Source organism: Scyliorhinus canicula, chromosome 7 (genome assembly GCF_902713615.1).
Source record: "Scyliorhinus canicula chromosome 7, sScyCan1.1, whole genome shotgun sequence".
Lineage (NCBI taxonomy): Eukaryota > Metazoa > Chordata > Chondrichthyes > Carcharhiniformes > Scyliorhinidae > Scyliorhinus > Scyliorhinus canicula.
The window spans coordinates 88409191-88421936 of NC_052152.1; the positions used below are offsets into that span (position 1 = coordinate 88409191).

The 12746-nt window shown below is 44.5% G+C and overlaps 1 protein-coding gene across 1 annotated transcript in view; it reads left to right on the forward strand.

The window, feature by feature from the left end:
- The window catches only part of drd3 (dopamine receptor D3), a 116216-nt gene that overhangs the window by 46055 nt on the left and 57415 nt on the right, over positions 1-12746 (forward strand). The window contains exon 2 of the mRNA XM_038801243.1: positions 993-1289. Coding sequence (XP_038657171.1) covers positions 1017-1289 — 273 coding nt within the window. The 5' untranslated portion in view covers positions 993-1016. The remainder of the gene's footprint in view (positions 1-992; positions 1290-12746) is intronic.

Sequence of the window (12746 nt, forward strand, 5' to 3'; positions counted from 1 at the left end):
CCAAGGTTGATCAACACGGGAAAGTCTTCGGCAGTGGCGAGTCTAACTTGTTATTGTGTATTCAATCTTTTTGCTCCACATCATTATCACTTCCTCATGCTCGCTTGCCTGGGTCCTACAAATATCATAGAATTGAAGCACATTGAGCAATAAGAGGATATTTACCCTTCAGGGCTGCACCAGTTCTTTTGAAGAGCAATCCAGTTAGTCTCACTTCCTTTCCTCTTCCTCCATATCCATGAATTTTCATTGTCCTTCAAGTATTTATCTAATTCCCTTTTGAAAGCTACTATTGAATCTGTTTCCACATCCTATCAAGCTGTACACTCCAAATACCACCTTACCACAAATTGCATACGTTTTACTCCTCATTATTACTGGCCAAGGAGGGATTTGAACGGAATTGAATCAATATAGGTCAATGAGCACAGGAATGCTGGTGAATGGGGTTTGGTGCAAGTTAGCATATGGACTGTAAAGCTTTGAATGAGTTTAAGCTTAATGATGGAAGGTTGTTTCCCATGAGTCTCGCGATGAATTGTGACTCCTGAGAATTTGCAGTAAAAGTTTCTACTTTGCACACTGGTTCTCCCAGGACCCCTATGGCAAGGTAGCACAGAAGGTTGCATTAGAGTTCCACTTAGATAACTCATGGTCAAAGCAATAAGCTATAAAACATTGGGAAAAACACTGGAATGGATAAAATTAATGACAGAACTCCATCAAAGTCATTTTCAGGTTTTGTTAGCATGACAAGTTTGAAGGCATAACTAGAATGATCTTTAACAGACATGTTGATCGATTTAAATATTTAATTTGCCACAGCATGGAGGGGACAATCATAAGGTAACCCAAATTGCTTGAGCTGAGGGTTATTTTTTTACAGATTTTTAACGTTTTGAGCAGAGAGTTATAACTTCACATCACTAACTTAGTATATTAATTAATCCTGAATCTAAGCAAAATGATGGTGTCTTCTGTTTTTTATCCAGGTTCCTGGCTTCTTACAGTTCCTGATGGCATCCTTTGGAATTGTAGTTCGATTTGTCAACCTCACGGACCCTTTTCTTGGATGGTCTAATTCAACTGATCGTGATCATCCACACAACTACTACGCTCTGTTTTTCTCGCTGCTGATCTTTGCCATCATTTTTGGGAATGTATTGGTGTGCCTAGCAGTGATGAGAGAAAAATCCTTGCAAACGACTACAAACTATCTCGTCGTCAGCTTGGCAGTAGCAGACCTGCTTGTTGCAATCCTGGTGATGCCTTGGGTCGTGTACCTTGAGGTATAGGCACATTTTAAAGTTTAGATTCATGTATCTATTTATTACTGTACAGGATTTGTGATTTTCTTGCATAATATTTTGATTAGTAGCTGGAAGAGTATGATGTTAATGGCACTAATGCATACGCAAGCCAGATGCAGTATCAGTCTGCTGGACCTCACCTCTGCATTCAGTTCAGTGTAACATCGAACTATAAAGCAGCACTTTTTTCTGAACCCACATCCATTCCACATTTTATTTGGCCACACTTATAATCCATGCCTATCAAACTCTGAACAACTCACATCCTCAAAATTACTTTCTTTCCATTTGCTATGAAATATTAAGTGGGGAGGCGGTGGCGTAGTGGTATTGTCACTGGACTAGCAAACCAAAGGCCCAGATTCTGGGGAGCCAGGTGAAAATTAGGTTGTTCAAAGTAGGTTGAAATTTGAATTCAATAAAAATCTGGGATTAAAAGTCTAAAGATGACCATGAAACCATTGTCCATTGTCATAAAAACCCATCTGGTTCAGTAATGTCCTTTAGGGAAGGAAATCTGCCGTCCTTACCTGGTCTGGCCTACATGTGACTCCAGACCCACAGCAATGTGGTTGACTCTTAATTACGCCCCCCCCCCCCCCCCCCCCCCCCCCCCGCCAAGGGCAATTAAGGATGGGCAATAAATGCTGGCACAGCCTGTGATGCCCATGTATGAATTTAAAAAAAATTAAAAACCTTTTTTACTTACTCAGATTAATAATCCTTTGTAAAGTTATGGTCCTTTCAAATGTTTTTGACCTTTTAAGCTTTACATTTAAAATTGTCACAGTAGAATAATAAAAGGGCAGTGTTGTAGGGGCCCTTTTAAGGGGCTGGGCTCCATAGACCTTGAGACCGCCTTGGGACATATCACGTGGGGACACGCAGACTTCAGCCAATGGGGAGTTTGCATGGGGCCCTGGAAACAGAACCCTGGGCAGTATGGACCAGGGGGCTGAAGTGTAAGGACCTGTTGTATAGTGCTCTGTGCCTGTTATCAATCAGCCTTTCCCTTCATCAATAAACACCTTTGTTTACTATTGGAAACCCCCAGGGTATGTCTCTACACGCAACCACATTGACGACGAGGTAAAAGTTTTCGATTGCAGCTGACAGTCGTCATGAATTGAGGGGCGAGGAAGGAACAGTTGAAAAAGTAGAGGAGCTCCAACAAGAGTCAGAATCATTTAAACATAGAAGCATAGATCATGGTTGATCATCCAACTCAATAGCCTAATCCTGCTTTCCTCCCATATCCATTGATCCCTTTCGCCCTCAGTGCTATATCTGGCTGGTTTACCACAGCACAGCTGGTTTAGCATAGCACCGTGGGGTAAACAGCTGGCTTGTAATGCAGAACAAGGCCAGCAGCGCGGGCACAATTCCCGAACAGGCGCCGGAATGTGGCGACTAGGGGCTTTACACAGCAACTTCATTGAAGCCTACTTGTGACAATAAGCGATTATTATTATTATCTCTAACTGCTTCTTGAAAATATAACGTTTTGATCTCATCTACTTCCTGTGGTAACGAATTCCACAGGCTCACCACTCTCTGCGTGGAGACATTTCTCCTCATCTTTATCCTAAATGGTCTACCCCGTATCCTCAGTCTATGACCCCTGGTTCTGGACTCACCCACAATTGGGAACATCCTTCCTGCAGCCACCCTGTCTAGTCCTGTGAGAGTTTTATGAGATCTTCCCTCATTCTTCTGAACTCCAGCGAATATAATCCTAACCGATTCAATCTCTCCTCATACGTCAGTCCCGCCATCCCAAGAGTCAGTTTGGTAAACGTTTGCAGCACTCCCTCTAGAACAAGAACAACCTTCCTGAGATAAGGAGACCAAAACTGCACACAATAATCCAGGTGTGGACTCACCAAGGCCCTGTATAATTGCAGCAAGACAACCCTGCTCCTGGACTTAAATCCTCTTGCTATGAAGGCCAACATACCATTTGCATTCTTTGCCACCTGCTGTGCTTGCATGCTACCTTCAGTGACTGGTGTACGAGGACACCCAGATCTCGTTGCACATATCCCTCTCCTAATTTAAGACCATTCAGATAATAGTCTGCCTTCTCGTTTTTTCTACCAAAGTGGATAACCTCGCATTTCTCCAAATTATATTGCATCTGCCATTCATTTGCCCATTCTCTCAACTTGTCCAAATCACACTGAAGCATCTCTGCATCCTCCTCACAGCTCAGCTTGGTGTCATCTACAAATTTGGAGATATTACATTTTCTTCCCTCTTCTAAATCTTTTAAATCTTTAATATATATTGTGAAGAGTGGGGTCCTAGCAACGATCCCTGCGGTACCCCGCTAGTCACTGCCTGCCAATTTGAAAAGGACCTGTTAATTCCTACTCTTTATTCCCTGCATGCCAACCAGTTTTCTATCTGTTACCCCTAATCCCATGTTCTTTACTTTTATGCACTAATCTCTTATGCGGGATTTTATCAAAAGCCTTCACAAAGTCCAAATATACTACATCCATTGGCTTAACCTCGTCAACTCTACTAGTTACATCCTCAAAGAATTCCAGTAGATTTGTCAAGCATGATTTCATAAATCCATGCTGATCTCTGTCCAATCCTGCCACTAAGTGTTCTGCTGTAAAATCTTTGAACATGGGTTCCAAAATTTTCCCCACAACTAACATCAGGCTTACTGGTCTATAATCCCCTGTTTTCTCTCCACCTCCCTTTTTAAATAGTGGAGTTACATTAGCTACCCTCCAATCTGCAGGAACTGTTCAAGAGTCTATAGAATTCTGGAAGATGACCACCAATGCACACACTATTTCTTGAGTCACTTCCTTAAGTACTCTGGAATGTAGATTTACAGGCACTGGGGATTTATCAGCCTTCAATCCCATCAATTTCCCAAACACCATTTCTGCACTAATATAGATCTCCTTCAGTTCCTCTCTCTCATTAAACTCTGCATTCCCCAACATTTCTGGTGTCTGAATTGTGTTCCTATTTATGAAGACAGAACAAAAGTAGGTGCTTAGTTGCTCAGCCATTTCTTTGCCCCTATTATACATTCCCCTGCTCCTGACTGTAAGGGACCTACATTTGTCTTCATAAATCTTTTTCACTTCATATACCTATAAGAACATAAGAACATAAGAACTAGGAGCAGGAGTAGGCCATCTGGCCCCTCGAGCCTGCTCCGCCATTCAATTAGATCATGGCTGATCTTTTGTGGACTCAGCTCCACTTTCCGGCCCGAACACCATAACCCTTAATCCCTTTATTCTTCAAAAAACTATCTATCTTTACCTTAAAAACATGTAATGAAGGAGCCTCAACTGCTTCACTGGGCAAGGAATTCCATAGATTCACAACCCTTTGGGTGAAGAAGTTCCTCCTAAACTCAGTCCTAAATCTACTTCCCCTTATTTTGAGGCTATGCCCCCTAGTTCTGCTGTCACCCGCCAGTGGAAACAACCTGCCCGCATCTATCCTATCTATTCCCTTCATAATTTTAAATGTTTCTATAAGATCCCCCCTCATCCTTCTAAATTCCAACGAGTACAGTAACGTTTATAGTGAATTTTTATGTTCCCTGCAAGCTTACCCTTGTACTCTATTTTCCCCTTCTTAATCAATCCTTTGGTCCTTTTTTGCTGAATTCTAAAATGTTCCCAATCCACAGACCTGTTGGGCGCGATTCTCCGCAAATGCGAAGAGTCGTGATGGCTGCCGTGAAACCGGCCGTGTCTCACGGCAGCCTCCATGCCCCCTCCCAGGACCCGATTCTGCTCCCCGGTCAGGGCTAGCAGCGGGGCCCCGTGAACCTCGGCATCGCGGGCTTAGCGAATTTCGCTAAGCCCGCGCGCCAAAGTTAATGACGGCTGACGCAAATGATGACGTCAGCCGCGCATGTGCGGATTGGACGGCTCCAACCCGCGCATGCGTGGATGACGTCATCACGTGTATGCGTGAAACCCGCGCATGCGCGGGCCATTATGCCCCCAGCCGCCCCGCGGACTGATCTAGCGGGGCAGCGGAGGAACAAAGAGTGCGCGGGGTTCGTACCCGCTGCCCGCGATCGGTGCCCACCGATCGCGGGCCCATGGCACCCTTGGCACGGCCGTGGTGCGGCCGTGCCAATCGGTGCCATGGTTCCCCAGAATGGCACTTTGCGGCCGTTTTCACGAATGGTGAGAGCAGGTGTGTTGGAGTTCGTGAAAACGGCCGTAAAGGCCTGGGAAATCGGCCCATCGGCTAGGGGAGAATCGCGGCTCGCCGTAAAAAACGGCGAGCAGCGATTCGTGTCGTGGGGCGGCCGTGGGGGGGGGGGGGGAGAATAGCGGGAGGTCGGGAAAAATGTCGGGAAGGCCCTCCCACTATTCTCCGACCCGTCGTGGGGGGCGGAGAATCGCGGCCGTTGTTTTTCTTGGGCAATTTGTATGCTTCTTCCTTGGATCAAATACTATCTCTAAACTCTCTAGCAAACCATGGTTTGGCCACCTTTCCCATTTTACTTTTGTGCCAGACAGGAATAAATAATTGAATAAAGCTCCCTCATGTGCTCCTTGAATGTTTGCCATTGCCTATCTACCATCATCCCTTTAAGTAACGTATCAAAGCCAACTTTCACCTCATACCATCGTTGTTTCCTTTATTAAGATTCAGGGCTCTTGCCTCAGAATCAACTACTTCACTCTCCATCTGGTCGCTCATCCCCAAGGGTTCTTTCACAAATAACTTGCCAATGATTCTGTTCTCATTACACAGCATCCAGTCTAGAATGGCCTGTTTTCCAGTTGGTTCCTCAATGGTCCAGAAAACCATCCCGTATAGACGCCAGGAATTCCTGCTCTGTGGTATTGTGGCGAATTTGGTTCCCCCGATCTATATGCAGATTAAAATCACCCATACTTACAGATTGCTTACTTTATTGCTTACTTCCTGTTTAATGATATTCCCAACATCACCACTGCAGTTTTGGGGGTCTATATACAATGCTCACTAATGTTTTTTGCCCCTTGGTGTTTCTCAGCTCTACCCTTACAGATTCCACATTGTCAGAGCTAATGGGCAGGATTTACCAGCTGTTCATGCCAGCGGGAAATTCCGGTCCCACATCTGCGCACGTGTTTCACGGCAACGAGGAGTGCTGTCAACAGAATATCCCTCTGCCTCTGCCGTCGTAAAACACGCAGCGGCCTGGTGGGAAAATCCCACCCATATCTTTCCTCAGTATTGTGTTAATTTCCTCTTTAACCAGCACTGCAACTCCACCACCTTTTCCTTTTTGTCTGTCCTTCCTAAATACTGAATACCCCTGGACATTCAGTTCCCATTCCTGGTCAGTTGGTTTGTGTAATCCATAACCTCAATATCCAGAAGAAGCTTCTGGTGGAGACCACAATTACATTGGAAAAAGTGATTGTGATATCTCAGGTGACGGAGTGCACTGACAAAGGCGCCACTGAGGTTCAAAGCATGGCTGAAGGGGAGGTTAATGAAATACGGAGCAGTATGGGCGCGAGGTCTGCGGCGAGATTAACAGGCAAAGCTCAGAGCCAGACATGGTCGTCGGGTCAGGACCAGAACCCAAGGAGTGGGAAGAAGCGGGGTGTCAAACCAAATAAATGATCATGTTTACAAACATTGGGGTTTCACCACTTAGGCCACTGAACTGTGGAGGGATATGAATGAATCAAATTTGCAGGTGGTTTGTAGAAGCTGTCAATCACAGAACACTACTGGAAAGCTATGAATCACTTGCAGCTCATGGATCTGTGGGAACCAGAAGCAGGTCACGGCTGCACTCCTTTGAGGAATGGACACGTGGAGCTTCAAGGTAAGTGTTACAGCTATAATTCCTCTCAGCGCCCTGTCTGGATTGTCTCTAACTTCCAGACAGGGGTCTATTTTCTAGGAGGGGAGGGGTCTGCTATGGGTGGAGGGTGTGTGGCGGGTTCGTTTAGATAGGTTCTGTGCTGTACTGTTCTATGTTCTAGGTGGTCCCTGTGGGGGGGCCCTTATTATTATAGGGGTCCCACCAGGGGATGCCCCAATTACAGGGGCAGGGGTCCCTGCGAGAGGTCCCCCTATTACAGGGGTCCCTGCGAGGGGGCCCCATAACACAGGGGTCCCTTTGGGGGGTCCCCTTATTATAGGGGTCCTTGACGGGAGGCACCCTGTTACAAGGGTCCCTGTGGGGTCTGTCCCTATTACAGGGGTCCCTGTGGGGTATCCCCCTATTACAGGGGTCACTGTGGAGGGACGCGGGTGGCATCTGGTAGAGGAGGCTTGGGCAGTGCATTTTGGGGTGGGTGGCAGCCCTTGGATGGGCTCGGATGGTCTCTACCTGTGTGGCCCTGGCGTGGTAGACCTTGTGGTGGGCCACGGTGAACGTTTGCTTCCTTGGCCCAGCGTGAGATCCACCACATCAGGGGTCCACGCTGGTAAATCCGTGCCCACTTGACTCCTAGCCATGGGGACCGGAGAATCACGGACGGCCGGAGCATAGGGCGCCAAACCTGCTATATAGATGCAAATGGGTCATTAAGACCCGCCAGCATGGATTGTGGGCCTCGTTCACGCCACCAGCGGGGGGGGGCTTGGAACATCGTGTTGTTGCCGATTCTCAGTCCCAACAGGGAACTCATTCCGTGCATCCTGAGATGGAGAATCCCACCCACAGTCTTTATGCTTGCACAGTACTACAGCCAAGCTTTCAGCATATACCAGGGAGATCCTGAAGATCCTAGGAACTAAGACCCCAGTTCCCTACAGAGGGCAGGAGGCCAATCTGCTTTTAGTTGTCATGGAAGGACATAAACTCAGTCTGTTGGGAAGAGACTGGTTACAGCAGATTCGGCTCAACTGGCTGGAAACCTTCAAAATATCTGGAAATGTTCAAAATATCGAATGGCACCCTCCAAGATGTCTTAAAGAGATAAGAAGACATCTTTCACACCGAATTGGGCCAGATTAAGGGCGTTAAGCCAAAATATGTCAATCTGGATTTGACACCCAGGTTCTACAGAGCCAGACCAATGCCTTAAGCATTGCATCAGAAGGTTGAAGCAGAGCTAAAGTGATTGGAAGAGCTGGGTATAATTAAGCCGGTTCAGTTTTTAGAGTTGGCATCACCGATAGTCCGTGTCCTTAAATCTGATTGGTCAATAAGGATTTGTGGGGACTGTAAGCTGCCCAGGTCAATCCGTGTCCAATTCAACAAATTCCAGACTCGCGTCAAGCTGGCAGGGAGCCTCATGTTTTCAAAATTGGACTTCAATCACGGCTATCTTTAACTAGAGGTTAATAGGAGTCTCAGGTTTCTTACAATCAATACTCACAAAGGCCTATTCCAGTAAACCAGACGGCTGTTCAGCATTACTTCATGCAAAAATAAGAACATAAGAACTAGGAGCAGGATTAGAAAATTCAGTCCCTTGAACCTGCTGTGCCATTCAGTACAATCATGGTTTAAAGGAAGTAGTTGAGAACATTGACACACCCAACAATTATCCACCGTTCTCTATAATCCTTCAACCCATTACTAATTAAAAATCTGGCTATCTCTTCCCTAAATTTACTAAATGTCCTGGCATCTACCGCACTCTGGGGTAATGAATTCCACAGATTCACGGTCCTTTGAGAGAAGTAATTTCTCCTCATCTCTATTTTAAATCCTCTAGCCCTTATCCTAAAACTATGATCACTCGTCCTAGATTGCCCCACAAAAGGAAACATCCACTCTACGTCTACTTTGTCAATACCTTTTATCATCTTATATACCTCAAATAGATCTTCTCTCGTTCTTCTAAATGCTGGAGAGTATAGGCCTAAGCTGCTCGATCTCTCTTCGTAAGCCAAACCCATAATTTCTGGAATGAATCTAGTGAACCTCCTCTGAACTGCCCCCAAATAAGTCCCTCCTCAAGTAAGGGGACCAAAACTGTTCCCTGTACTCCAGGTGCAGTCTCACCAATGCCTTGTATAGTTGCAGCAACACTTCCCTTCTTTTATACTTTATTCCTTTAGCCATAAATGCCAAAAGTACATATGCCTTCCTTATCACCTGCTGTACCTGTATACTAGTTTTCTGCTAGATCAGCTGAAACGTCCAATATGTTCAGTCACTCAATCCATGATGATAAACTCTGGCAATTTCCTGACAATAGAGGCTAGGCTAACTGGTCTATTATTTCTTGGTTTCCTGCTGTCACCTTTCATAAATGATAGCTTCTAAAAATTCACTCATGGGATATGGGCATTGCTGGATAGACCAGCATTTATAACCCATCTTAATTGCCCTTGAGAAGATGGTGGTGAGCTAATGTTTTGAACCGCTGCAGTCCATGTGGTGTTGATACACCCATTGTGTTATTAGAGAGGGAGTTCCAGGATTTTGACTCAGCTACAGTGAAGAAACAGCGATATATTTCCAACTCAGGATGGTGAGTGGCTGGTGGGGAACGTCCAGATGGTGGTGTTCCCAGATATCTGTTGCCCTTGAACTTCTAGATGGCCTAGTCTGCAAAGCCCACATCCTGTAAAAAATAGTTTTTTTAAAAGTTGCCTGGCACTGGGGTGGCACAAATGTTACTTTCCACTTTTTAGCCCTAGCCTGGACATTGTCCAGGTCTTGCTGCATTTGCACATGGACTACTTCAGTATCTGAGGAATCACGATTGGTGCTGAACATTGTGCAACCAACAACAAACATCCCCACTTCTGATCTTATGCTGGAAGGAAGGTCGCTGATGAAGTAGTTGAAGATGTTTGGACCGAGGACACTAACCTGAGGAACACACTGAAGTATGCAATTTTCCAATCTAAACAAATGATTCATGACGCAAGGTAACTTTGGAGGATAATTGCTGGGCGTGTCATTGTTCTCAACTACTTCGTTTAAAATCCTGGGATGGACACCATCTGATCCTGGGAATATATTCCATAATCTTCTTCCATTGCTGTGATTTTTCTTATGTTATACAATTCAAAATAAGTTTGCATGGGATTTCTAGCATGCTCTTTCTCTCAGCACTGATGCAAAGTAATTATTCAGCTTTCATTATTTTCATTGATTATTCCACCATTATCCACAGTTATCCAAATAGCTCCTGGCCACTCCCTGTTTCCGAATATAATTGCAAAATATTTTTGTGCTGATTTTGATAGCCCCAGAAAATTTATTTTCGCACTCTTTTGTAATTCTTACTGTATGTTTTGCACCCATTGCTGTTTGTTGTATTTTTCCCATTTACCATTTTTGTATTTTATGTGCTTTTCTTCCAATTTTATGTTGTCTCCTTCTTCTTTAATCAACCATGACTTTGGCAAATAAAGCTTTCACCCTTAGGCATATAAACTGGTTCTGAGACACATTAAATTATTTTATGAACACTTCCCACTAATCATCTGTCATTTGCCCTTATTCAGATTTACCCAGTTTACTGTGGACAAGCTCTGTCTCTTGCATTGACAGCCTTCTAAATATAGTCACAGTAGCTGATCTGCATTAACCTCTTTTAAACATGGCTATTGAATTCAATCATATTATGATCACTATTAATAAATTTCCATTCACGGTTAGACTGTCAACTATTTCCAAAATTAAAATGATATGCCCCCTTGTTGGTCTAAGAGGTAGGGCCAGGTTTTCATCATGGAGTTGGGACTCAGGAATTAGGGATTTTCCCACTACCTGGACGTTCCCTGATTTGGAAATATATTACCGTTCCTTCACTGTAGCTCGCTCAAAAGTCTGGAACTCCCTCTCTATAACACAGTGGGTATATCAACACCACATGGACTTAAGCAGATCAAGAAGTCAGCTCACTACCACCTTCTCAAGGGCAATTAAGGATGAGTACTAAATGCTATCCAGGAACACTCAAATCCCATGAGTGATAATCCTCCAAAGTCACGAATCATTCCTTTAGATTGGAAAATTGCACACTTCAGTGACAATTGTAAGAATATCAATGTCAGGGGAAACAAAAATGTTATACTGTATGAGAGTTGCTCCATGGAGATTGTACGAGTTGAAGGCAACTGACAGTTAACTGCCAAGCATGGTTTGAAGTTTAGAACCAGGCAGCTTGATTCTGATTGGTCAAGACATTGCCCTGAAGAATGAACCATCAGATGGCTATCATTATTTTGTTCAGCTGTAACAGGCACAATGCGTGTGCATTTTCTTTTAGTCTGCAAAGAACAGGGCACCATGTATTAATATGCATAGCTTCCGGTACACTCAAATGCATCAAACGACAAGCCTAACTGACAATCTTAAATTGGTTGTCAGCATAATTTTTAGCACACAGAGAATGATTAAGCAAATGTTGTCAGATTGTGGAATCACAGCTAATGTTCGACACTGTGCTTTGAGTTTTTTACACATGGGCTGGTTGGGTATGGTCTATATATTGCCCTTTGAGAACAGCAGAAGGGACATGCTGTTTGTTAATATCTGCCAGCCTTTGGGTTGTATGGCCTGTATACCGAGCATCCAACTGTAACTGGAATTCTTACACCAGATTATTGATTTGTGTGATGGGCAGAACATCTTTTTTACCTTGACAGCAGCATCCTGTTAGTGCTGAATACCATTCTTGTTGCTAGTTTCACTGAAACAGCTAATTTCGCTGAATGATCAGATAGTCGTCACAGCATTGAACCAGCCAAACAGATGGCTGAGGTGTTTGTTAAAGATTTAGTGGAAAATATGGAGAGAGTGTAAGTAATTAATTGTGGATCTGACACTGGTTAATGCTTTCAATATTCCACAATGCAGAATAGCACTTTGTCCAGTCGATGCTAATGCACCCAAAAATGTCCATTTTTACAATGCTGTTCTTTCACTTGACAGCTTAGCACTTGTTAGAAGTAACAACCTCAGAACCACATTATTTAATGGTCACTTACCTTTTGCAATCAGATCACTATCAAAACAACACCTTCATCCATCGTAACAAGATATGAGTTAGGACCTGCTGGTCGCAGTACCTTTGCCTGTTTAGACCATCCATTGCCTTTGTAGTCTTCTACTCACACTGCATTCTCCGGCTGGAGAGGCTGAAGCCTTTCGGCAGACCTATCATAGAGTCCTTTCTGCCTCTCTTTCTGAGAGGACAACTGTCTTGCTAACGAGTGGTTCACGGGCTCAGTAGGTAAATGAGTAGAGCCGTGCGTAGTTGCCTGTTCATTAACAGGCAGGTGAGAGGCCATTAACTAGCGGTGCCGAACGATAGCTGAAGAGCGCAAGATAGTATCCTCATGAGTGTCGAGTGCTTTCTTTAAGAGTTATTTGACAATATACACCCCTTTTCAGCCTTGCCATTCGACTGATGGTAATACGGGCTGAAAGTAACATGCCGGAAATCATACTGTCGTGCAAATTCCATCCATTCATAACAAGGACCATTATTGCTCATGACCACATCCAGAATGCCG